The sequence below is a fragment of the Aptenodytes patagonicus genome, chromosome 7 (genome assembly GCF_965638725.1).
Source record: "Aptenodytes patagonicus chromosome 7, bAptPat1.pri.cur, whole genome shotgun sequence".
In the NCBI taxonomy this organism is placed as follows: domain Eukaryota; kingdom Metazoa; phylum Chordata; class Aves; order Sphenisciformes; family Spheniscidae; genus Aptenodytes; species Aptenodytes patagonicus.
In genome coordinates, this window is record NC_134955.1 from 59,345,013 (window position 1) to 59,372,186 (window position 27,174).

General features: G+C 37.1%; 1 protein-coding gene across 8 annotated transcripts in view; it reads left to right on the forward strand.

The window, feature by feature from the left end:
* The window catches only part of EML1 (EMAP like 1), a 130,017-nt gene that overhangs the window by 69,035 nt on the left and 33,808 nt on the right, over positions 1-27,174 (forward strand). For 3 of the 8 annotated variants that reach the window (XM_076345432.1, XM_076345429.1, XM_076345435.1), the window contains exons 2-7: positions 4,453-4,635; positions 10,147-10,279; positions 15,358-15,408; positions 18,722-18,856; positions 24,182-24,210; positions 25,636-25,662. In XM_076345432.1, coding sequence (XP_076201547.1) covers positions 4,453-4,635; positions 10,147-10,279; positions 15,358-15,408; positions 18,722-18,856; positions 24,182-24,210; positions 25,636-25,662 — 558 coding nt within the window. Of the gene's footprint in view, positions 1-4,452; positions 4,636-7,575; positions 7,639-10,146; positions 10,280-15,357; positions 15,409-18,721; positions 18,857-24,181; positions 24,211-25,635; positions 25,663-27,174 lie in introns of all 8 variants that reach the window. The other 5 variants (XM_076345436.1, XM_076345430.1, XM_076345431.1 and 2 more) reach the window with 5 other exon arrangements.

A 27,174-nucleotide genomic window follows, 5' to 3' on the forward strand; every position in this document is an offset into this window, starting at 1 on the left:
TTGTTTGCCAGTCTTTGGAGAATCAGTACCTAATGTTTCCACTACTTAATCAGCTGCCATGGTCTGAGCTGGACAAGACAGTCTCAAAATTAATGTCTGCATAAAGCAAAGGTGGAATATGTTTAATGAAGTAGTTCTTCTGGGAGGAAAATGCCAAGTTTATTTTAATTTTAATTATTTCCTACACCATTAATGTACAGTTCAGATGTAGTTTTCCAGCAGGTAAAATCTATAGAAAATAATATGCATTTTAATATGCTTCCTTCTAACTAATAGTGTAAGTATGTCATTTTGCTTTAGCCTACATAAAATGAAATAATATTGAAATAATTATTGTAAACAGCATACACGTCCTGTTGTTGGCTTTGCTTCAGATGTTTCTTCACATTTGGCTAAGTTCAAGTAATAAATTACTGAAAAACTGGAAGGCGCTCTGGAAGCAGATTAATCATCTGACTCAGTATTGTCTTTTAGTTTGCCCTAAGAAATCTTTCCAATCTATGAGATCATGGTTTATCTGGTTGGAAAATTTAAAGAGAGGCATGAAGAACATTCCCCTTTTTTGCTGCCTTCTCTTTGAAACCTGCAGGATCTCAGCAAAGCATAAATGACAAATGACACTTCTTTCCAAGCTTTACCACAAATATGTGTTACGATGAAAAAATCAGGCATCTGAATTGATACCTCCTTGTTTTATCTAATTTTGGACATTGTAGGTAGCATGTATGTCATGAGATGTAGATTTACATGTTTGAGTCAGTGATTTAGACTTGCATTATAAACCATGAAAAGAAACGAACACTTGTAGGATGTGATTAACTTCAGATTCCTAAAAACAGGTTGCATAAATTTCGCCTTAAAAGTCCTTTTTCTTCCTATTGATGAAAAGAGGCAATGATTAATTCTAACATGCTATGGATGCTGCCCATGTAGGTGATTTGATGTCTCTTCTGTCTGTCCATGGGGAAAAGTGGTGGTAGTGACTGATAAGGAGATCTAATGCTTCAAGGCAAATTGTTAGGATTTGTAGTCTCCTTCATACACCTTTCAAGATAGTGAACATCTGTGGGGTTTATGACAGCTAGATTGCAAAGAGGTCACCAAACCTAAACATACTGACACTGTTAAAGAGTTGTTAATGTTGTTGAATTTGGCGTCACAAAAAGTAGTGTGTATTGACATAAGGTATTCTTATTATATGGTAAAGCTGTGCAGTAACAGTTGTGTATTATTGCTGCAAATTTCTATTTATGTGGATTTCTTTTAGAAGCATGCTTTATATTTACTTGGATTCACCTGAAGGATTTTGAGGATCTTTACATCGTGACTATAAAGCGCTTTTCTCTCAGTTACTGTAACTGTACAACCAAAGCACGCTTGTAACCCAGCTGCCATGCGAGTGCATGCGTGGACCCTGCAAGGGAAAATGTAGCCCCGGGCTGGACCACCCCAAGGCACAGCAGTCGGTGGCCTCTTGGCACCTCACAGCCGCCTTCCTCCGAACCCCCTGTGCTCCCCTCCCAGCCCACTCTGTGCGAGGTGGTGGAGTCTGAATGAGGATGTGCTTTATCCATGAGAAAATGTGGAACTAAGTGCCATAAAATGTATAGTCACTTTAAATTTAATATTGGCTTGGGAACAATAATAATAAGATGGCTCTACTTGGAGTGTAAATTGCATTACAAATGTGTGCTAAAAATTTCCTTGCAAATGTTCTTTGCTGTGAGGATGAGCTGTATACTGCAGAGGCAGATCACAAGTTAGGCTAACAAATACAGCTTTTGCTCTTGTGGGCAGAGTGGATGACATCTGTTGTGACTTTGTTGTTGTTGTTTGGTTAGTTTATACCATTAATTATTTTTTTTCTTTTCTGGTACCATACCACTTTGCTTATTTGTCTGCATTGAAGTTGCAACTTCATTGCTCAATGTACTCGGATGTAATGATCTCAAAGGCAAGAACTTTCCATCCTCTCCTTGCATAACAAACAGGTTATGCTTATTTTATAATTGAACTTTGCATTCTTCAAAAGAGACAGTTTTATTATATTCTGTGTCTCTTTTCTAGCTTACTTGTATATGCATGCAAAGGGGAGGCAAAGTGAAGTGTGACTGGACTCTAAGAAATTTTCAGTTGCAATCTTACTGAAAATTGTTACAAAGTTTATTCTTTCCTGCATCCTTGGAAGGGAACGGCATCCAGCGCAGTAACCACCAGAAAAGAGCAAGTTGTAGGTTGCAACAAGGATGAGGGTTACATTCACAAGCACCAGGAAGAACAGTGACAGCAGAAGGCGCAGATGTGCTCCTTCCAGAGGAAGGGTTTGCTGGTGCTTGTTGGTCAGCAAGAATGCGAGGGGAAGAGTCACAGTGGCAGCTGGGAGAAGGGGGAGGAAGAGGACATGTACCTCTTCGTTAGTGGGAGTGATTCTTACAGAATTGTAAATAAACCAATGCCACTAATTTACTATTTGAAGGTTTATGAGCAAAAATACTATTTCTTTAAACTTAAAAATTAGTGAAATTGATACTTCAGTGAAGATGTTTTCTTCTGTAACAAGGGCTAGAACATTTTAACACCAACCAATTTCTCCCTGGGTTTCCTTCTCTGCCCTGAATTTGGGAACCGGCTATTTTTTGTTGACTGAATTCAGATGCTGTGCTGTATTGAGTTTGGCAGAATGGCTGAAGTTTGAATTTGGCTTGTATTGGTTAAATCAAGCTTTTGATTTGGTTGCCTATTGTCCAGTATGCTAATCCGTGTTATTTCCAGCTGAGTTAAAATGTAAAGTCATTAGAGCAGCGTGGGCCTTTTGTTTGTACAAGGAAAGGTTAAGTTCTGCAGGCAGCTCATACTGCTGCCAGCATGGCTGCTAATCTGAGTTTGGGGATTAATTACCTGTAACAGCTGCAGGACAGAGTCCTGTGCTGAGCAGAAGTCTGATTAGGCCAAAGTTTGGAAAGTTTCATCATGGGGAAAGTTTTTCAGCATTTTTCAGGAACTTGAGTTCTGATTTACTTTGTTTAGAACCGGATACTTACGTTACCACTATGTTCAGCCTAATAATATCCTAATGTTGATATTTTAAATATGCTCTGAAAATCCTATAACAGAATTAACAAACAATTTAAACTATATGAGCCTGTAGCTATTTATGGACTGTCAATATTGTTATAGTCTTTGTTTCTGAGTTGTTTCTAATTCAGCTTTTGGTAACTGCAGATAGCTGTTGGGGGTGCGAGGGGTAAGGAAGCCAAAATGCAGCTTATGAACAGATTTCAAAACCAATTTGTATTGGGGTGGTTTGGAGATGAATAGATTTTTCCTTTAATTTTAAATGCAGTTTTTCCCAAGACCCTTCTGATTAAAAGTTTGTATGTATTAACATTTTTGGACATGCTTTTAAATGCACTCAGAAGCTGTTGTTTTCCTGTTTGAAACTCTTACTTTGTTTTAAAATTCAATACTAGTTGTTATTATTATGCCCAAGCCATTTAACTTTCATTTTATGCCCTTGTACAAAAGAAGTGGAAAACTCTGGTTTGGAATGGAGGAGAATTAAGTACACAAGAAATGAAAACAAATACCAGCTTCTTCACAAAGAGAGATTGGCTTTAACAGAAGAAATATGTTCTTCTTCCTAACTTAATATTGTAAGGAATTACAATGTTTCTGTGTGATAGGAACTGCAGTGGAACGAAAGTGGTCATTTAGGAAAAATATTCTTATTACTAGTTTTGGGCGGAAAAAATGTGTAGTCCTCATCTGGGAGTTGCAGGCTTTAAGCTTCTGTGGATTATTTCCAAATAATGGGTGAATTGTATGCAAAGTAATGACCCTTTTAAGAATTTGCAGGCTAAGAGTACAATTAACTGAGTATTTCTGAATTTGTTTCATGTTTCTAGTTCAGTCAGGGGAATGTTCTCATAAAGCTGCTGGTATAAATTAGGAGTTAGCAGATGGGGTTAATATCTATTCTCCAGTCTGTGGATGATAACTTGAAAAAGTGTAAGCCTATCTATTGCTTATATATGTCTAATGTATATGTTTGTCACATATGTGAGAAAGAAAAGTCTGGAAGGGTGTGTAGCATATCAGAAAGTACAGCTCTCTACCTAAATGACTGCCAGTGCCAGGATGTTGTGTTGAGCAGAACAGCGAAGGGTGATAGTTGATCGCTCCGGTTCAGACATGTAGATAATTGATAGTGGGGCCCAATTAACACTAAGTAACCCTGAAGCCAACCTCATTATCACATCTTACTTAAGTACTTGTCTTATTTATTTATTTATTTTCTTTCCATCTCTTCCTTTTGGTCACTTAAAAACTTTCTTCCTCAAGAGGTCATCAGTTCTGAGAAAAACCTTGTTTTTACCTGCAGCCAGTTATACAAGGTATTCCTTGATGGTTATACACTGTTGGTAATGCATCTTTTCCTGCTGTTTTACTTAGATGACAGTGCCTCTGCTGCAAGCAGTATGGAGGTAACGGATCGCATTGCCTCTCTGGAGCAACGTGTCCAGATGCAGGAAGATGACATCCAGCTGCTCAAATCTGCCCTTGCTGATGTGGTTCGACGCTTGAATATTACAGAGGAACAGCAGGCCATGCAGAACAAGAAAGGACCTACCAAAGGTTTGCATTTCAGATATATCTAAAATAGGTAGTGCAATTCAATGAGTGTTTTATATGTATTAAAATAGCTTATTCTTTAGATCTTTGATATGCTCAAAACCAACAAATCAAACTAAAGGAAAAAAAATGTTTGAAATTTAATCTGTTAAAAAGAACATAAAAATCCAAGTGGTTAAATCTGTGAGCCTTCTGAAGTTCCCATGAACCAGCGAAACATTTCCATGTTCTTGCTGCTTAATCCACTCCCTATATTTAACCATGGCTACCACTTCCTGACTTTTGATCAAGATTATTTTATAAACTCTTTGCGGAATGTATTGTCTTCTATGGGTGAAACTCCTAAGAGTTTTTTTTCTGACAGCAAACATTAATTAACTTTAAGTAAAATGTAATTTTCATTTAATGTCTTAAGTGTCTTTGGATGGTGCAGGCATAGCCAAAGACAGAGCTCTGAGCTAGCGCAGAGGTGACATGACCGAGGAGATGGTGCAACACCAGCTGCTCAGGTCCGAAGGAAAGGTTAGAGTTGCGGCTGGTGTCTGACCCTGTTCCAGCACAGCAGATCCAGAGCCAGCGAGGTGGCAGGTGTGACAAGCGTTGCCACTCAGCAATATGCTGTGCTGTGCCCATGTGCTGCAGCGTGCTCTCTCTTGGTTCCTGCTCTGCAAGAATGGGTTTGTCTGTACACAAATCAGAAAAGCTGGAGTTGAACATCCAGCGCTTTGCAGTAGTAAAGGTTTATTAGAACCCAGCTGGTGTGATTTACTGTAGTCTGTGAGGCTGCAAAAGCCTGGGAGACTTCCTATCTGCAGCTTAGCAGAAATGCACGAGGTATTTTTGGGTAGCCTTAGGAGTAAGAGTGGTGGCAACCTAGATGTGGAAAGAAAGTATGGCTGACTTCACAGGCTCTCTGTTTTCTAAATTAAGAAATTGTTTCTTTTAGCGACCTGCTATGTATTAATATAAATTAAAAACTTAATTCATATCAGAAGTATGATATGCAATTATGGACTCATAATTTTCTCAGCTGGAAATTAGGACTTCCTTTCATCTCGGTTATATATTTGTGACTTTGTGACAGATATTTACTTTTAGGCATTGATTTAACAGAATAGGTAAGGAACTACTTACTTAATTTGCTGAATTGAGACATCATGTTTGTTACAGTGTTTTGTGTCTGGAGCCGAGGAAGGGAGAAAGGGACAGAATTACAGAGCCAGATTAGTTGATTGTATATCATGCTAGTTGTTGGACAGAATACGCAGTAAATGTCTGTGATCTTGTTTTCCTGTTCTCTTCTTTTTCTGTTGTATTCTCCTCATTTTGTCTTTGTCTGATTGCAAAAAAAATAATTAAAATATAAGTTAAGTTAAACGTTACTAAAGATAGCCTCCACTGTGACAAAATGTTCCACCAAATCTGGTTGTACAAGGGATTGAAAGGCTTTATGTTGCCTGTAAAATAGATATTATCTGATGTGTGGAGGAAATAAAGTCTAGTAATTATTACTGAGTTGTAACCAAATCAGTTGTTCTTGCCTACTGGCTTTACTTAGCAAAATGCAGACCAGATTTTCATGGATTCTATGAGCAGAGTTGAACTCCAAATCAGGAGGTGCTTTCTTGGTCGTGGCAGATCGTTAAAGCCATAGTTCAATGTACATTGAAGAAAAGCTGCTGTAAGCCTATCCTTCTGCCTTCTATGGCTAGCTTTTGGTTTGTGTGTTTTGTTTTTTGGGGTTGTTTTGGGGGTTTTTTTGTTTGTTTTAAATGTGTATATGACACGGATACTTCTTAGTGTGTGTGTGAAATGACAGCGTAAGAAGTTTTACTGTGATAATGCAAATGGAGGACTACAAAGCCAATTGCTTATCCATTACAAATTACTGAAGTGATTCCTGATAATTGCCAACTAAATCCAACTAATTTCTGGAAATAATTGCTACTGTAACAATTTATGTAAAGAACTTTTAATTTTACTATATATCAGTTGTATCATTAGTGTATGGTCAGCCTTATTAAACGTACTCTGTAATGTAAAACAGAATCTGAAGTATCCTGATTGTTTGTTTCTTCCAGCAGTTTTGTCAAATACGATACATTTCACACAATGGCCTGTTTTTCCTGTAGTAGGCACAACTACTTTATAACGGATTGCATGCAATTACTAAGCATAAGACTGAGTTGAACTTAGCATTATGGAAGCTTATGATGGAGACTGTTAAGAGAGGGGTTTGCTTAGACATGGGTGAAACTGGAGCGGTGGCTTCTTGTGTTTTGCCACTTGGGCTGTATGGGACTCGATCCGTTTTCTTTCCATTGATCATTTGATGACAAATTCCACATTTAGAATTGTAAAAAGTAGAATTTGAGCTCACAAAGTGTCACAAAAATCTCATCCATGCAAACTGGGGTTTGAAGCATATTGTATGCTGCTTCGTTCATTTGATCTATAGATGAAATACATCAGGATTAAAAGCGTGTGTGTCAGGGGAAGGTTCGTGCCTTTGGAAAACAGGATCCTCAGTGTTTAAAGTCTGGAACAAGAAGCTTTGTGGGACAGAAGGCGACATTTTCTGAGTACTTCAGATTTAAAATTGGTTTAAAGATTTAAAGTTTCAGGCTTTCAAACCTATAATGGAAAAAAGCTTGAGCTTGTTTTCAGTCTTTGTGTGTGTTCTTGTTCTAGACTTGAGCTAGGCAGTTTAAAAGCAGCATACATCATGGAAAGTGAACTGCTTATCTTGTCCATTTGTGGAGCTCCTTCGCTAATGGTGTTTTGGGTTTCTGTTTCTTTGTTCCCCCTCCCCCTTCCACATTTAATTCAACTACTTGGTGGAGTTCAGTATGGCTTCCTGCCTTTGTTTCACTTGTGTTTGTTGTTCTTTCCTTTTGCAATTATTGGTTTGTTTGTAAACTTAACAGCCCTATTAATCCATAGATCAAAGTATGATTAAAAAAGGTGCTGCTGAGGCTGCTAAACATGTCAGTCCTGCTACCACAGGTAAGACCTTGAAGCAACAGAACTTCCAAAATAAACCTTACTGACAAAGCAATAATACCAATGTGTTTGAGTTACTGACTTCTAACAGCAATGACATGTTTGGGGTTGTTTGACTGTTACGTCAGTTACCACTGGTGTGAAATAGCTGTTGTAAATAAAACTAAATAGCTCCAGAGTAAATAGTGGATTCATTGAATAATGTATAGTTTTTCTGTGTGCTGCGTAAGAGTTTCATGGTGTTGCTTTCTATGCTAGCTGATCATGGGGCTGGATCTTTAAATCTCCAGCTCCAGAAGTGTGTGTTCTGGATTGGCATTGGATTTGAAGCAAAACCTCTGTTAAAGGTTGCAGGGTTTATTCCTGGCTGCTGCTAGTTTCGATTTCTTAAGGTTAGGAGAGTAAACAGTCTCCAGCTAGTTCACTCCAGCTACTTTCTAATAGGCATTTTTTAATATAACTATAAAGAAGGAAAATACTTTACTAATTTGTTTATTTAACTTTAATTGTTGTTCTAATTCGTGATCTCAAAGCCTCATTAAAGTTTTGTGACCTACAGAAATCTTGTCAGGAAACCTACAGCTGCTCCACTATAGCTATCTGTGCTTCTGTAATATGCAACAGAATCAGTTTTATATGTACTGATTAATTACGGCATTGCAGCACTTAGTCAGGAAACAAGCAGTAAAGCATCCAGCATGAAACTGTAGAAGGAATTTAATTTGGAAGAATGAATACTGTAGAAGTAAATAGGATCATGATATCTGAATCCCTTAATTAAAAAATGTAATAAATAAATAGAAGCATGAGAAGCCAAAGTACAGTAAGTTTTAGGTGTTTTGTGTAAGCTCTAAAGACAGTATTAGTCTTTTAAAATAGATCATGGAAGTCAGGGCTGGAAGGCACCATGAATTCATTTAAGTCTTATTTAGCCTTGCCTTAAAGCTTCATGTAAAATCAGAGAGCCCTTGCTCTTCCTATCCTCAGTAAGAATGATCCTGTTTCACCCTATCAGTCTTCTGCAGTTCTAGGCTCTCCTATCCTCAGTGAGCATGGATAAGATTCTTTTTTTTTTTTTTTTTTAATTTGTTGACTTGTTTTCGTGTCATCCTTCAGTCTTCTAAGCCCAATAAGCTTTATTCCTTCAATATTTCCTTATGGATTGTTTTCTAAATTTCTCCCCTCTGAACAAATAAATGATGAATACATGACAAGCAAGTATATATTTTAACAAAGTTTCAAGACAAAGTTTCTCTTGAAACTTGCATTCCTGAGTAGGCCATATTTACTGGTCTAATCTTCTCAAGGCACAGGCTTTCACATTTATCTTCTGTTGTTCAATATATGAAAACTATAGGTGAACAAGTCAATAAATGCTTGCCGTCAGTGCTACAATAAGATGTTATCATAATATAACCTAGGACTGTATGCAATTGTTAATTTTTAGATTTTTTTTTTTTTTTAAATTTTTACTTTTTAGATTACTTATCCTCAGCAGTCTTTTTTCGAAGAACACTTCATAGGGATTCTCTCTGCTATGCTCTCCAAGTTCAGTGAAATTTTATCTTGTGTTGCTTAAGTGACTTGTGACTGCTGCCTTCTCTCGGATGTTGTTTCTCTGAACCCAAAGACTTTTGGCATCTTTACAAAGCAGGCTTGTGATACAAAGTTCTGTCAAATTTCAAGTGATGTACGCAGCTTTCTTCCCTGCTGTAGGGAGAGCACTAGTCATGTTTGTGTTTTCAGGGTATGGTCTACTATAGTTTTCATGTTTGTACTCATTGCTTGCAGTTTTGTTGTTTTTGCAACTAATTTTTAACGTATTTGATTTGGGACTTTTCCATTTTTCTAATATTAATTACAGGTATGACATGTATATCAGTTTTTGAGCCAACGTTCGATCAGAAGAACAGAGGTAGATAATGTCAGCTCATTAAGTCCACTGTTCTGCTGATTTCAATTGCTTTTTCTGACTAATGGGTAAAATTCCTTTTTGTCAAACATAAGCCCATATTCTTTAAAAGAAGGGATTTTTTCGGGGAATAAGGATTTCTTAATAGATCATTTGCTTGTGGAAAACCTGCAAGAACATTGAGGGATAAAGAGCAGGAGTTTCTGGGATGGCAACCTGCCTTCATTTCTAGCACTCTTCTGAATGCTATCCAGGTGGCCAAGAGACTGATGCTCTTTTAAGAGCGCAGGATTGGTTTTGGTGGCAACGGCTACCTTTGCACTTACCAGTAAGCTCCTTGAGCTAGAACAGAGGTTTTACAGATGAGACAGGTTATAGAATTGTCTGCTTAAGCCATATGCAGATGACTTGGTTGATATGATTATAAAAATAATAATAAAAAAAATTCCTCCGTGTTAAAACCCTCATCTATGGTGAATTTGGCAATAGTGAAACAAAAATGGCCTACTACACAGATATTTTTAAATATTCTATGTTGTTTGCTGGGGAAAAAAAAAAGAAAATTAAAACAGTTATTTCATCTTCTGCTTGTTTTACAGCAAGACCGCTGGTACAAACCCTGCCTTTAAGGACTACTGTTAATAATGGAACTGTGTTACCAAAGAAACCAAGTGGCTCCTTACCTTCTCCGTCAGGAACCAGAAAGGAAACTGTATCACCAGCAGCAAAAAGGTACACATCTATCAGAAACATAATCATTAAATTGAGAAAATAGTGTATCTCTTCTTTTAAGCTTCTAGGTACGTAGTTTTTCTTACTTGCAAAGCAATGGTCTAAATATTTAGTTCGGAAAGAAAAGGAGAGATGGATTTCATTGTAAGAGGCTTTAAACTTATTTGGTCTAATTAGAGTTAAGGTTATTACCATGAATATTGAAAGAATGTGCAATGCTTGGTCTACCAGCTTGTGTTATTTTCTTGCTACTACAGTCTAGCATGTAGAGAATAAAGCATTTCTACTGTGCTGTTGCATAACATGAAAAATAGTGCAAGGATTCTTTTAGTAGCTAGCAGTTTCTCTGCAGACTATATATTTTCTACTATTATTACAAATCAGTATGTTACCTTTGGTGGTTTTCTCTCACTAAAAATTATCATAGAAACTGCATGTGCAACGTTAGAAGCATCTCAGGGAGGAGGAAAATTTTATGCCTAGCACATATTTATGCAAATGAAAACATCCATCTTTAGATATCTTACCATTAGCATGTATTTAAGTCTGTTTAAAAATTACTGCTCTCTCAATTTACCTTGTGTGTGTGTGTAGTGTTTTTAAGTGGGCTACGTGTTTTATACATCTAGGTTATAAGAAACGCAATGGATCGGGTGCAGCAAGTTCAAGTTACATGTGACAGTTATTGTGGTGCTAATCTGCTGTATGGTTTGCCTGTAAAGATAATAGTGTGGGGTTTTTTTTTTTTTACATTTCTTTTGTTGTGTGTCATCCTCAGCCTTTTGTAGTGATGATGCTGTCAACTCTGAGAAGGGCAAGTTGTGGAGATGAGAGCGTTAACCTGCTAAGATCTGAGGTCTCTTTTGTAAAGAGAATTTTTCCTTAAAGGGGAGATGGTGACTAAGGATATGCCTCTCTTTGTTACTGTGTTGAAGGGGACTGATTTTTCCAGGAAACTCCAGGTTTTGTTATTGTAGAGAAGAGAGAAGCTATGCCATGCACAATGAAAATTGGAAAATACCATATTTGTGTTGCACAAATGAACTCCTCTGAGCTCCTATGAACTGGGGCTCACTCCAGCTGTAGGTTTTGGCAGGTTGGCCTGAATCAGCTCTTAAGATAAGAGGAGGAAGGCAAATACCATATAAACTGTTCCATTATCAGAATTATGTTATCAGAATTTTGAAATGGGTGAAAGAACCTGCCTTTTAAAAAAGAAATTCATTAGTGTTTAAAAAGGAGTACTATTTTCTATATGCTGAATTTTTAAAGAAATTTTATTCTTCACAAATTATTTTTTCTTAATAATTCTCGTAATTTCATTCTCACTAATAAAATTTCAAGTAGTAATTATAGAACACATGAGAGAGCACAAGCATTGGCGTGCTTCACTTGTGTACAGAGGGTGTGACTCCTGAGTCCCTATACTCCATCTCTAGGGTTCAGTGTAGGACTTTCTGCCCCAGAGTAGGGTGGATGAAATGCAGGTCAAGATCATACTTGTGCTTTCTCTATTCTGAGAGTCCTTTGTGTAATTCAGGCGGTCCATCAGGTCTTGCCTGCAGCCTGTAGGCATTATCCTAGCTCAGGAACCCTGTAGATAAGTGATACCCTGCAGCCCTTCCACCTGACCCATCTGCAGTCTGGATTCCCTGAGTGCCAGTGGGAAAGTCCTTAGCAAGCAACCTTAGGGAGCATTTTTGGACCATCTTGATTCCTGTATGAGAGTGTCTTCCACAGGATAAGGATTTAATGTCCTTCTATTACGCTTTATCCCTTCTCTTTGCTGAAGAGGCTAGACTGAAGGAGCTTTAAATATGTGGTATCAAAATGTATATTCAGTTTTGGAAAAGAAAAAACACACATGGCAGTTTTGCTGGAATAGATGGACACTTAATAAGAGCGCTTAGGAGAGTGGGGTTATTCCATGTCCTGAAAAAAGCAGTTTTAAGTCTAGGTGCTGTGGAATTCCTATTCCCTTCAAATGCTCTAAAATTCTGTATTGATTGTATTTAATATGCAAATTTTATTTTTTATTAAATTATATTAAAGTATATTTCTTTGCCTTGCCTATATATATATATATACTTCAACATGAAGAGTGTGGAATGGTAAGGACCTCACCAATTACATACTGTACAAAACCTTTTTTGGTAAACTAGTCTCTACTTTCAGTAGCTTTTGATAATGAACCTTAAAATGACTGCTGAGATTTCATGTTTTTATAGTAAATCATGATCCAAATATTCAATTTAAACCTTTGGTCTGCTATTGTGAATTACAGATATCTGCTAGGATCACTATACTAGAAAAATATAATCTTCAATTTTTTTCTTGCCTATGACCTTATCTTCAGAAGAGACAAACGTCCAGGTTAATCGAGTCCCCCCCCAAGTGTTTTACTGAACATAGTTATGAAAAGGTGGATAACAAATAAATAACGTCTGATTCGTCCATTCTCTGCTACTTTCACAATTTAGATTAGGAAGTGTATGATACCCAAGTGAAATTACATCAGTCTGTCCCTTGAAACAGTATGTCGTGCGTATTTATATAAATACATGCAAATAACCTCCATGGGGACCAAGTGTGCATCCATACATTCCACTGCTTAGAAATAGATGTACTTATTGATATGTCTGCAGACACAATCTCATTTCATACAATAGCCGTATTTAAATATGTTGGTTAACTCATTTGAACCCGCAGGTTGCTATACGGCATATCTGCCTTGCTGGATTACCAAGGAGATGTGGTTCAGAGTTCACTACATTTTCTGATTTCTCATTTAATATTTGAAATGGAAATGACTTGTTCTGGCAAGAATATAAAATTGGAGGTAATAAAAAAGGCTTGAGGCTGAAAGGGTGGAACTAGCAGGCTTTTATTTGAGTTCTGCCACATATTCTCTCAATGACCTTATGCAAATCATTTAACCTCTATGCATATTGGTTTTCCATATGTAAAACGTGTATCTCTGGATATCAGTAGGTTGTTATAGGGCCTAATGTGATAATTAGATCCAGATCTTGCAAAGTGTTGAGTAACCTCAACTGACTCTGACTTCAATTAGAATTGAGGGCACCAAACCCCCCTTCAGGGTTCGGATCTCATACAGTCAACACCCAATTATCCAAGTTAAGGAAGGAATGAAATAACCTGAATAGAGCAAAAGCACAAATACAAAACATAGGTCAATTGGATTATAAAAGTATATGGTGGTAATACAATGCAAGATAGAAAGCCTGATGACGCTGGTGATACTGGGACCAAAAACTCTGGTCCAGCACCAACAGGCGCTGCCGCGCTCAGGTGGTGGGGTGCCATGTGAACACAGCTGGGCAGCTTCCAGGTGCAAGCCGGCTAATGCAGAGCTGAAGTGATTTTGCAAGGAGCTGGATAATCACCTGACACAGATAATCAAGAATTGCCTGCCTTTGTAAAGTGCTTCAAAATCATCTTTGCAAAAAGCCTTTGCTCAGAGGGTTTGATTTTAAAATTAATATATTTACTACTTTTATGCTGTAGAAGTGTAGAAGCTATTTTGAATATCAGCTTTTTGAACGCTGCCATATTTTTGTTCTGAACTTTGTACATAGAATAATTACTTGAAATTTTCAATCAGAATAAGATGAGTTTAGTGTATCGTGAGCAGAACTTTCCCTTCCCCCTGCAGTCTTCCTTTCAGATGTAACGTGGCTTGAAGTTTGCTGCTCAACACTAAATTTGTCTTTGGAATTTGGCCAGCACACAGTAGTAATGTTTTGTGTTCCCTATTAAAATCTAGGGTTTTGTGACTCATCTAGGATAGCTTTGTTTCCAAGAGTTGAGGGGAAAAAAAGGAAAAAAAAAAAGTAAGGGAGGAGAATGCAGACAGTACCTTTCCCAGTAGGGATGCTGCTGCAGGCTGCAGGCTAGCACATACTTTGCCTTTCAAAAGGAGACAATCAGTCATTCTTTCTCTCCCAGCAGATTGTAAAGTGTTACAATGGTGCAAAACTCTGACAATGGAGATCAAAAGGAAGAAGCTGGAACAAAGAAAACATGAAGAGCTTTGTTTGTAGAGAGAATAAAATACTTTAATATGATAAATTCCTGTTCTTCTAAAGTCTAAACACATGGCCCCTAGGAAATTGTTCAGTCGCCTGGAATTAATGTTCCGCGTTCTGTTCTGGGGGCAGCAATGGTTTGTAACTGGCACACACACAAACTCTGTATCGAACTTTCAATTAAGTCTTCTATTTAACACTTGGCTCTCAAAGAAAATGTTTTAAAATAAACCGAATATAAATTAAAAAAGAAATCCCTCTCCATTGAACTTCGAGTGGCAAAACTATTATGCCACTTCACTATATCTCTAACAATTAAAGTTATTAGTGCATTTTGCTCAAAGGCATAATGAAATTAAAGTCATATGTTATTCTTGAATTTATTCTAATTGACTTAAATGAGGGTCAGAAGGAGTGCTAGACAAGTTTCAAAATTTTATTAATATCATCAGTTACTGTCTAAGAGCATTATGTGCTATTTTTTTGATTGAAAAGCTTTTAATTTTTTTCCCCCAAAATTTTGGTAATAGAATATATATATATGTATTTTAATTTTGGCCAGATTTGTTCACCACAATTCAGTAATGCAACCATCTGAAACATTCATGCTATGCAGTGGTATATGTATGTATATATGAGGATTTATTTTCTCATCTTTAATGTTGCTTTTTTAATAGTCTTTGTCTTCTAGCTGAATCATCTGTCTTGTTTCTTCAGATAGCCTCTTTGATTTTCTTTCTTTTTTTTTTTATTTGAGTTGCTTTAGAAATGGTCAGTGTATTGGAGCATTGCTGAGATTTTGTCATTCAAAGATACATTGGTCCTCTTAAATGTATGGTTTGAAATGATCAAACATCTAACTGAGTCAATAAGCACTGTGTTGTTTACTCTCACACGTGACTTCATATCTTGAAAGCATGCAATTATGTCTTTTAATGTAAGTTTGTTTTAAATGTCTTGTTTCCACATTTTATTGTTGCATTCACTTTTTATTCTGCTTTGTTTACGCACCTCTCAATCTGGATTAAGCAGGTCTGTGAATCTTCTCAATGCATGCAAACTGAAAAAGCCTGCTCTAAGGTGAGGGATCCTTAATAGCTTTGTAGTGTTGAAGCTCAGTTGTTTTTCCTTTCCGTTTCGGTTCAACACATAAAAAGTGACTGTTTTAGTACAAGCATTAACATGGTAGAACTGTAATTATTATTCCCATTTTTAACATTTTCAGAAGTACATGTTTAAAACTTTTTCATCATTGATAAATGCATTGCAAAACTTAGATAATAATAATTTCAGTTATGGTATCTGCATTATCTCATGCTAACGTAATTTTTATTATAGGGGTGTTTCATTCGATCACATTGCTGTCTTAAACAAGTTAAAAATTGTGTTACCAAATGTTATCTTTTTAAATAATTGAATATGCTCTCCTTTCATTTCACTAATGTGGAAGCCAAATTCTGGAATCCAGTTATACTCTTACAAACCTGTAAGTTAAATGAATATTTTCTATCGTTTTAAATTCCTCCTCAGGTGACAGTGTATCTACTGTAGCCGTGGATATAATCACTGGTGTTTACGCTATAGCTACCAAAATGTGTATATGCCAAAATTGAGTTAATATAATGGAGTTATAATCCTCTTTTCCAACCACCTGCTAATACTTCTCACTCGGCTTTTTTTGTTGTTGTTGAAAGTTTAAAACAAAATTTGTCAGAAGATAGCATTGCTAATTAGTTTAAGCAGTAATGGACATAAGCCAAAAGAGTTTAAAAGAACTTTGTTCCTGTGATAAAAGTAGTTTTTATGCTGATATGAGACTTCATTATTCAGAACGAAGTTAGCATTACACTTTTAAGCTTTAGTCTCGCCCGTTCGTTTTTTATCCACCAGTTCGTCTTTTGAATGTTGATAGCTATAAAAGTAAAACCCAAAGCAACATTGAAATTAATTTAAAATCGCTTCTGTAACTTACATTTTTTCTAACATTAGTATAATTTTGTGATTTCCTTAATTTAATTTCAATGTAGGCTGATATTGCCACCTCTTTTCCTTAACCAGGAAAAGATGCCAAAATAAAGGTTTGATCCTGCAAAATCACACAGAGAGGATGTTTTGGCGAGTAATGTGTATAAAGTAGTGGAAGGACTCATGCTAATAAAGATATTTTACGTGGAGTAAACATTTTCAGTATCAAGGCTTTATTTTTTAACTGGAGTAGTATTAAATTGGATGATGTTATGAGATGTAAGGAGAACAGTTAAATGTTAACAGCATATTATTTAATTTACTAAAGGAGGTTTTTTTCATGCGTTTGACATTGAGATGACTTGGATAATATTAGGCTAGTGTAGGAGACGCTTATTTCTGAAATGAAGACAGAATTGAATTCTTTTACTGCCTTTTCCCTTCTCCTATGAATGTATTCTGTTCTGTGCCTGTGTTTAACTTGGCATTCTGCTTGCTCTCTTACATCGCTCTCCCCACAGAAACAGTATTTTTTTTTTTCATTTCAGCTTAATCGTTTGAATCATGCTTGGTTTAAATGCAAAAATGCAGCACTGAACATCTGTTCTACCATCGCATGTTCCAGAAAGTTTTTTGTCAAGCTACCTGAGATGTATCTTAACATGCATCTGCTCTGTGGAGTTCCCCCTGGATGGGGGCTTCCTTCCTTTCAGAAGAGCGGTTGCTTTGCAGAAAGACTCCAGTTCAGTTATCCCCATCGTTTCTGTAACTGAGCCTCAGCTGAGGTGTTGAAACATTCCCCTCCTTGCTGGTAAAAAGACATGAGGGAGCAGGAATATATTTAAAAAAAAAAAAAAAGTATGAATGGTGGTGTACAGTTGATAAGTTGAATATTTTTTGACCAGACAGAAAAGTCTGTCTCGTTTCCTTTAGTTATGAAGAGCCAATGCCTGTCTTTCTTACACCACACACAAAGTGGGACAGAGCCTGAGGAGCTGACTGAGATAACAGGGTAGGGATAGTTGTTAGGGGCTGATGGGGAGGTTTGGAATAGTCCTCAAGGATGCTTGAGATGAGCTTTATGGTAAGCAAAGCATCCCTGTGGGTGTATGGAGGTTGAGGGGGAGCTGGCTGGGGATGGTAAAAGGGGCAACTGGGATGAGAGTGGGCCTTGAAGAAGCAAGAACAGAAAGAACTGAAGTTTTCACAGAGGGAGGGAGCTTGTGGTTGAGATTTAGGTGGAGGGGCGTGAGCTTGAAAGCAATCATTTGGTGTCCATGGCTTCCGGGGTGAGAAAGCTGCTGAAGGTGGTCATTTAGTTATGGGGACGTTATGGGTAAAGGGGACATTTCCATTCTGCTCTTTGGAGGGGAGAAAACAGCACAGGACTGGGGTGGGGGGAAATGAGACCCTGACACCGAGTCCTGTCGTTCAGCTGCTGCCATGGGGGCGATTCCTGCCTCGGTCCGGGTAACGCTGCCTGTGCCTCTCTGCTGCACAGGGAGTGCAGCAAAGTGAAAAGCATCGCCCAGCTTGGAGCCTCGCCCTTAGCTGCTCCCGCTCCTGCTAGGAAGCACTGCTTTATGGAGAAGTGCTTTGGACTAACGAATATCCACAATAATTTGTCTCCTATTAGGTGCAAGCTCTGAGTGGGCTTCTCTTAACTTACTAAGTAATACTGCTTGTGTTTTGGCTCACATTTTTCCATCAGAGAGAGCTGGGTGTCTAAGGGGTGCCATAAAGTCATACAAGAGCTCCCTGATAGCTATCTTGGCAGGAAGGATGAAGAGAGAGAGAGAAAGGCAATCTTTAAGCCTTTGAGAAACCCCTTGTCGGGGATGTGGGGAATCTGATCTCTTCATACATGTAAGTAGGAAGCACGCATTTTTGACAAGCTAACAAAAAAATGCAGGTTAGCTCACCTTTAACTGCACTTTGGGGTGTGTTAAAACTAGCTTTGAACCACAGAATAATTGATACTGAATGAAGATGCAAAGTTAGCTTGCTGGTGCTCAAATTTTGACCTACTTTTGGTATTTTCTGTAGTCTCGATGGAGGTGTTGAGTAATATGCTTTCTCTTTAAATCTTTCACTTCTTATTAAGAGATTCCAAAAGTCCAGAAGTGTGGAGTGGTAGTCAGAGATTTGAAATGTGACCTGGAAAATAGATATTGCAACTTACTCTATGTATTGGTTTAGTCCCTCTTCTATTTTATGATTAAGGAAAAAGCAGTATGTTTGTCTCTGTTGCACCAGGTACTCAGCAAAACTCTTATGTAGGCTCTTTAACAAATCAAGTTATGATTGAAAACAAAGTTGTAGTTATTTTTAGGGTCAATATTCTACTTGATACATTTCTCAAAAATATTTGTCATAGAGAGATGTGCTTTTACAAGTGCCACTGTAAAACTTGCTCCTTTTTTATTAGCACCGTTAAGAGAACCAGTTCAGCTGAGCGTGTGTCCCCAGGCGGTCGGAGGGAAAGCTATGGGGATTCCAAAGGGAGTCGCAACCGCACTGGATCCACCAGCAGTTCATCTAGTGGTAAAAAGAACAGTGAAAGGTAATGTTATCTAAATATCTGTCTCCTTTCTCTGCCTACCACCTTAACAATGAAATTAGTTTCTTTAGTTTAGCAAATATTGGAAGCTTTTTTTAAAAGCTCCAACAGTTGGACAAAAATATATTTTTAAACATTTTAACAGTTTTTCAAATTTACATGGAATTTATTTGCCTTATTTCCAGACCATGAACAATGTGAGAACCTTGAGTTGCCCAAAAACGTTCATAATTATTAAACATGCCTTTTCCATTATCTTAGCGGTTTCCCTTGGTCTTCAAGTTCCTGGCAGGTACTTCGCGTTCCTGGTTGTGGTGCGTTTACCCCAGCTGGCAGCTAAGCACCACACAGCCACTCACTCCCTCTCCCCCAGCAGGATGGGGGAAGAGAATAGAAAGAGCAAAACTGAGAAAACTCATAGGTCATAATAAAGGCAGTTTAATAAGTGAAGGAAAGAGGAAGAACAAACAAGTGATGGAAGGGCAATCACTCACCACCTCCTACATGTAGACTGATGCCCAGCCAGTCTCTGGACTGTCTCAGTCCGAGGATGTCAGATTAATGAGAAATGGAAGAGGAGGCTTACATGCAAGTGCTATCCAGTACAAAGCGGATTAAAGTGATGCTTGTCTCTCTGTATCTCTGATGATGCTTCTCTGTATGGCTGACAGTAGAAGGAGAAGAGAACATCTTGTCCAGGGGTTTCAGATTCAAGATGGTCTTGAATAATTAGCTGATTCATTGATGGTGGTGGCAAAGTCACTGTATTGCTCAACTGGTTCTTTCCTGTATTTCCTAGACAGATTTTAGTCTTGGCCATTTCACTTGACCTGTCCTGTTCCAGTTCCCTGTGCAAAAAGTGGTGTTGATGATACTGTTTCACCATCTCACAGATGATGTGACCATAGAAACACAATGTTAATGAAGACCATGTAATAACATAATTTACCTGCTCTGTCTGGGCATCAGTGCCGTCACAGGAGTCATTTGGCTGCTCATGAGCCAATGGTCTAGTACAAAACATCCCTTCCTTTTCATCCCTTCAGTACCTTCGCTTGATGTAAGGGGTGACTGAGGTTGTTGTGTGCTAATGGACAGCCTAAATATGGGTGATTACATTATTAATAGTTTGTTTTCTGGCTTATGTTTTCAGCTATGAAGCAAGACAGCAAGTGTGCAAAGTTTATGAAACTTCTGAAGGGCTTAGCAAATTATGGGAATAGTGAAAAAATTAAGAATACCATCAGAGAAAAGGTTATAAAATTGTAATATTTACACAAACTAAAAATTTAGCCAGTCTAAAATCTTCTTGGCATTGTGCATCTAATGAGGTTTTTATAAGCTGACAGAATTCTGCAGGAGTGAGCCTTCTGGTACTTATGGAAATTTGACTTTATCTCAGCATATGATTTTTTTTTCTTAAATTTTTTGTAAAATAATTATAAACAACAGATAACTGAATAGATGTGGTTTTGTTTTTGTTTATAAGATTTTTGTACTTTAAATTTCCTAAAAGACTGAAATATAATTGCAAAAAAAATATTACTGTAGCAATTAACTCTTTAAGTAATCCATAAATAAATGCTACTTTTGAGAGGGAGATCAATATTTTACTGGATTACTTAGGAGCCACGTCTTTTCTGCATGTGCAGACTTGGACAAAATTGTTACTGAACATCTCAGATCCTTCTAGCACAAGGAATGTATACCTTGAAACATCTGATAGAATACTGCTGAAGGAGAACCCCAAATATCAACACTCTTAGGGACAAGTGAGCCTGAAAGTTTCAAAAGGCAAAATTAAGCAAAAAATACCCAGTGAAGGGACTGCTGAGAAGGTAAAAGTTTGCTCTTAGTTTAAGCTGGAAATTCAAGCTGGAAATGCTGTGAAGTGTTGCCATAGTGCATAACTTCATGCAGCTACATTGCCTCAGGAGCTGCTGTTTTCTGTATTGAGCTCTTGAAGCTGATGGGTTTTTCGAAGGCTGATATTTTACTTTTTATTCTGTATAACTTCCTACTCTATTGCACGTATCAAATTATAGCAACAGCCCTTATGTTGTCATGTCATTGATTTAAAAAAAAACATCTTACATAAAACAAATTTCTTATGGAAACTTTTTGTTAAAAAGTTAAGTTTCTGTAATTAGATGGGTAGCCTTGTTTCTGGAATATGAACAGGAATGTTTCACCTACCAATGGTGACATGTCATTACTTTTCCCATTTACTGTAGTTTTAAAAAAAAGTTTCAACAAACATATGATGATCCATCCTGCAGTGTCCTTTCTCTGTGTATTTCATCTTGTACAAAAAATTTCATTAGATCAAGTCCCCAGAAGGTGAATTCTGTGTGTTGTGCAGTGGTATACCTGTCAAAATCTAAATACAGTGCTTTGCAAAATCTGGTTTTTGAAGATATCCCTGAGTTCCTGCTACAAGCATAAGGTGATAATTGTCTGAAATTAGCTATATGTTAAAACTACTAAAGAAATAAGGTGAGAATATTAATTAGGTTGTTCATTTAAATTAAGGAAAGGTATGACTTCTAGCAGCTATGTTAGAGGTGCTGTACACTTGAAAAGTTGATTCCAAAATAGCTGAGAAATAAAAACATTGTGACATAACTAATGGTTATCTGCAAAATTGTTTTGTTTCTGCTCTAAAGTTGATCACAGTACTTGAGATGCATTTTTAATTTTTTCATACTATTCTAACAGAAACCCAATGGTTATGTCATTCTGCAGTTAGGCCACAAAGGGTTGAGGAACAGCATTGATCAGAAATCACTTACTTTGCACTCAGGGAGGAGGTCCAGCACACAAGTGATGCAATGCTTGGATAATGTTCAAGTATCCCAAGGAACTAATCGAGAGTGTGTGTTAGATTGCCTTAGCTGGAGCTAGTGATGTTGGTGTCGCTATGAGAACAATCATTGGTTAGAGAGTTTTCCCTGATTTCTGTCACATGCAGCCTGAGGGTGTTCAGCACCACAGCTCTTGCCTCCTTGAACCTCCAGTGTCCTTACCCTGTGGAAGAGGCTGGCTAAAGACTTGCCTCATGCTTCCTGTTGAAGCTGGGCCACCGTGCAAAATATATAGCAAGAGTCATGGGACTAGAAGAAAAATGAGCGTGATTCTGTATGCTGGGGGCTAAGGCTGTCCTCCTAAAGCTAACTGTATGTGCAAAAGAGTGAGGAAGGAGGGTGTTACTTAACCGTCTACTCACAGCCTTATTATTTGTATCATTGATCCTTATGGGTCCCTTCCAACTTGAGATAGCCTGTGATTCTATGTCTGGTCTGTAGATGAGCTTAAAGCAGAATGCATGCCAGAAATCTAAAAAGGCAATCGTGAAGTTATTGTTTTTTGAAGTATATAGAATTGTAGGCTGTTACGCAAAAACATAATGCTATAGAAAGCTACTTTCAGAAGCTTTAAGCATAAGGAGTAAGGAGATGACCATAATCTCCCATGCTACTTTGAGGTGTCCTAACTCCCTATGGCTATGAGCCAGGGGTAAGCCTTCCTAAGGGTTAGATAAGTAGGAAGTGACTCAAGTTCAGGAAAAAGGAAAAGGGTAGTCAGAGCTCTGAGCTGTGTGTGTGGTTAGGGTTTGTATAATTAGAAAGTACACATGATTTGCTTTATTACTGTCATGAATCAGCCTTTCACATTAGCTTGATTAGCTTGAGTAAGTCAGCATGGTCTGTTCAGAACTAGGGACTCTTTTGTCTCCAATATGGCAGCATTTGTGACTAGTGCTCCATCCCATAAAGTTTTTATTTTCTAAAAATATCTTCATTCATAAAAGAAAATGTTAATCTTAGTGTTAACAATGGCAACACATCATGCTATTTATATAGATGAGATTGGCTGTGTACGCCAGCTTGAAGCATGAATAATGATGCATGATTAATACCAAGGCTGATATTACGAAAAGTTGCTAAATCAATGGGTAAGATCAGTAGAATTCTGTTTTGTTTTTTGTTTTGTTTTTATCATTAAATGTATTATTCTTAATATAACTGTCAAATCAAAGCAAAAGGAAAAATACTGTAAAATTATTTGCTACTTCTTCTATTGTAGAGAGAGAGAGAGAATCTTTTATGTTTAGAAAAAATTGTGTGCAAAAATCCAACCCAGTTTTGTTTCTTTTTTGGTTTCTCTTTATCTGCCCACTGCAGTCTAGGAACGGATGTGGAGATGGCATCACAGCTCTAGGGATACTTTATGCTTCAGCATTTCTCTGTCAAAATGATAGGATCCTTTTGGGATCACCCTAAGAAACATACAACAATAATCTGATATTTCAAAAGTTTTACTGGATAGAAAGAAAATAGAAGTGGGAGGAAGAATAACTGCATAATATAGCTTTGTGTCCCTTTCATGCTTCATCAGAAACAACACCCTCAAGCCTAATTATACAGGGACAAAGGACAAAGAAAACCAATGACTGGCATTTCTTGAAAAAGATTGCTTCTTTCTGGCCAGGGTAGTAGTATCCAGAGAGCTCCTCAGCTTTTCTGCCTCTTCCTTCTCCACACGCTTCGTGTATTTTCCCCTCAAGTTTTGCCAAACACTTTCTCAAGACGAAAAGGCAAACCCATTTCAGGCTGTCTTCCAGGCAGCAGTGCAGTGAGAAGGAGAAGACATTTTAATCATGATGGATATGTGCTTTCTGGGTTTTACCAAGTACTGTTATTCACCAAGAAACGATTGGGCAGTTCCATTTTTTTATGTAAACTCTTCGGAAAAGCAGGATTCAAACTTTGGTTTGCTCCTTAAATCCAGAGAGAACAAAGCTATGAAGTAAGTGAACACCCACACATGCACTGATACAGTAGCGCCCCCCCCCCCCCCCGCCTCCACATATGCAGAGAGATTTTGTAGTTAAGGATATACTCCTAGCTTTTTGTTATGGTTGTAAACTGCTTTGGAGTAACAAATCTCATTGACTGGAAACCAAAACTGATGCAGCTACTCATGACGAGTTTCTGTGTCCTCCTGTAACTGGACTAATTCTGCAAGGGAAGAGGATCTTGTAGTTGGTAGAGGAAAACCTATAGTTTTGAGAATGTAAGGAGAATTGAACGTAAGAGTTTAACACCTGCCATCAAGGAGCCACAATATATGCTGGTTTTAATTGTGTCTGCCTGGGGATTTACCTTGTAAATAATTGAATTGAAAAAGTATTTTTATTTATATGTACACACACAAAAATATTTTACATCTTTTATATTTTTTATTTTATATTATATTGATATCTTTATATGTGCAGAATGTATGTGTGTGCTTTTTAAAATAGAAATTTCTTCATTATTTTCACAGCAAACCCAAGGAACCAATGTTCAGTGCAGGTAGGAACTTTTAAAATTTTTAAGCAGATAACAACCGTGATACATAATAGTTTGTTTGTTTTTTTTTTCCTGTGGATGCCTAGGAACTGGTATTGAGAATCTAAATATGATACTTACAGGCTACTGATGACGTTTTTTAAAAAAGTTGATCAGTTTGCTCTAGGTTTTATTGGCCCAATAGGTTTATTTTACAGTTAGGATTCTTTGTAAGGAGACAAAGAAGAAAAAGGCTGTGTCTTCTTACCCCAAATACGTCTTCCCTTTCAAAGCAGTATTAAGGTTTTGATAATTAAAGCATATGCCAAGTTCCAGCTATGATGCTGTCATGTTAAGTTAGTCGTAAAAGGGAGCCCTCAACTACTGTTAAAGAATGCCACATCTGTCCAATGCCTTGTAATAAAATTTGTCAAATTACAAATAAAAAAGGTGTTTTGTTACTACAGTTTTGAAAGTCTATCTTTAATTTGAAAATCACTTTAATTTTTTCCTACTTATGTATTATCCCTGTAAAAAGATTTTGAAAGTGAAATAGTAGGTATAAGTGAAAGCAGAATTTATCCTCGTCATAAGACAGTTACAAACTTTTGAACAATCTCAATAAAAATACAAAGCGGAATAGTATACATGACAGTTATTTTTGTTCTGAAAAACCAAGGACAACTAAAATAAAAGCTTTGTTTTAATGAAATAAGGAAGGGGAAAAAACCTGTTGACTTATCAGGTGTATCATATTCTTTGTGCCTATAGTTCTGTAACAGTAATCATACATTCAGCTGAAAAGGTAGAAAATCTTTTGTTTACTGAGCTGATTGCTCAGCATCCAGTAAAGCTCTTAAGCCATACTTCAGGGTTTAGTGTAATTGATTTTGAACTCAATAATATATAAAACTAACTAAGTGCTTAAGTATTTTGTGGCAATACAATCACAGTTCATGTCCCTTTCATGAAAACTGTTGGTTTAGAAAAAGTAAACTTCTGATTCACACAGAATATACTTTTCTTGTGTAACATTTCTCCTTCCCTTGCACCATATAAGCAAAGGTATTTGGAATAATTTTTCTTCTGACGCTTTCCCTGTAGATAAAGATCAGTAATTAAACAGATGTGACACTACTTTTACCTTTTTTTTTTTTTAGGAAAGTTATACTTGGTATTGTACTTACTTTAAGCATAGAGTTGCATAATGGAGCTTAAACTAGTATTTTAACGATAGAAGAACTAAACAGAGCCCCTAGCTGGAGGAAAAGGGTTTCGACTGTAATTACCCAAGGTATGGCATGGAGTATGGCTCAGTGTTTTGTCAAGCACCAGGTTAGCCTCCAGCAGAATACGACTGGACAGCGGGTAGAGCAGGTATTTAGTGAGTTTATTGTATTCAAACACATCTTTATCTAGCCCTTCTGTCTCTGTCTCTGTAATCACAAGGGAAGCGCCGTGTGACACACTGCAAAGGTAGGCTTCACTTCCAAAACCTCATAGCTCTCGAAGCAAAATGGTACTGGTGGGATAAAAGCTCAATGTATAAACAGCTATTTTCTAACTTGCACGCATTTTGCAATGTTAAAACTTTCCTAGTTCTTTTGAATGAAACAAAAATGTTATACCATCTATTATCCAGTCTACTGAATTATAACCCTCAGGTACACTTTAATAATAATAACGGGTTATAATTTAGATTCCTGTGGAATTTTTCAGAAGAATTTGAATTAGAAAAAATATGTTGAGAGAGCTATATGGCAACACGTGGATGTTCACTGTGTTTGAAATGGTGTTCTGCACTTTTGCTGAAATTGATATAGAATTTGCCCCTTTGTTGGCTGTTTTGCTGTTAGCCTAACATGATTATAGAAGCCTTGGGTTTCCCCTTGCTTTTTCTTACTGAGTAGACTGTAGATTTTTCTGAATGTTGAATAAACAGACCAAGGCCTCCAGCTAATTTCTCAGTGCTTTTTGCTCAATGTCATAAAGCAGAGTTACATTTGGTAAACATACTGTATTGTTTTCTAAAGCTTTAGCTAAACTGTAGTGTAAATATGCACATTTTTTGATGCATGTTTATGTCTGTGATATAATCACAGATTTGTCTTGCTTTTTAGAGATAGCTAAATCCTAACAGTTTTTCCACTAATCAGCATCTTTCAGCTTTGCAATGAATCTAAAATTTCACAAAGCAAAGGATGTTTGTTCTCAAGGCAAAGTCTTTTAGAGAGTCTCTACCTCTGTGTATTCTTTGTACAATTTTATACCTGCAATCAGTAGTGGTCTCCTTTGCAGATACTACTGGCATTCACGTGCCTTCTTATTTCAGTTCAGTAACTGTTAATTTTTACAGTTATTTTCAACAACAATTTCAAATGTACAAAATTGCAGATGTAAAAGATACATTTGTCTAAGAGTTTCACCATTGGTCTGTCTTTGCAGCTTGATGATTGTCTATCTTTACATCTATATCTTCATATTTAGAACTCTGCTGTTTTAAAAACTTAGTTATGAAAAATACGAGGACAGGGATGTAGATTGGTTATGTAGAGAATATGTTCGGATTACTAACGAAAATCAGTACAGATGGAATTAATATTACCAAAAGTTAGAAATAAATACACAGTATGGATTTCTGTGCCTGACCTAGTCATCCTCAGTTCCTCTTTATAGTTGAGAGAGAGAGAGAGAGAGAGAGAGGCATTCTGAAGGCGTGATTTATATACTTGGTATAATATGCTTGGTATAATTTACTATACTTGCTTTTGGACATCTGCCTTAACATGTGATTAATTTGTCCAAAAGTACCTGTTTCTCCCTATTTACTCTAAAAAGGAGTTGTGAGTGACTAGGTCAAATACTTCTACTGCAGATGGCTAAATGCAAGTTTTATGAGTCCCGTAAGTTTCAGGTGAGAAAAGCAGTTCAATGAATTAAACTTTCACTCATTCCCAGTCTTTGATAAGCTCAGTCAGGGGTTGTCAC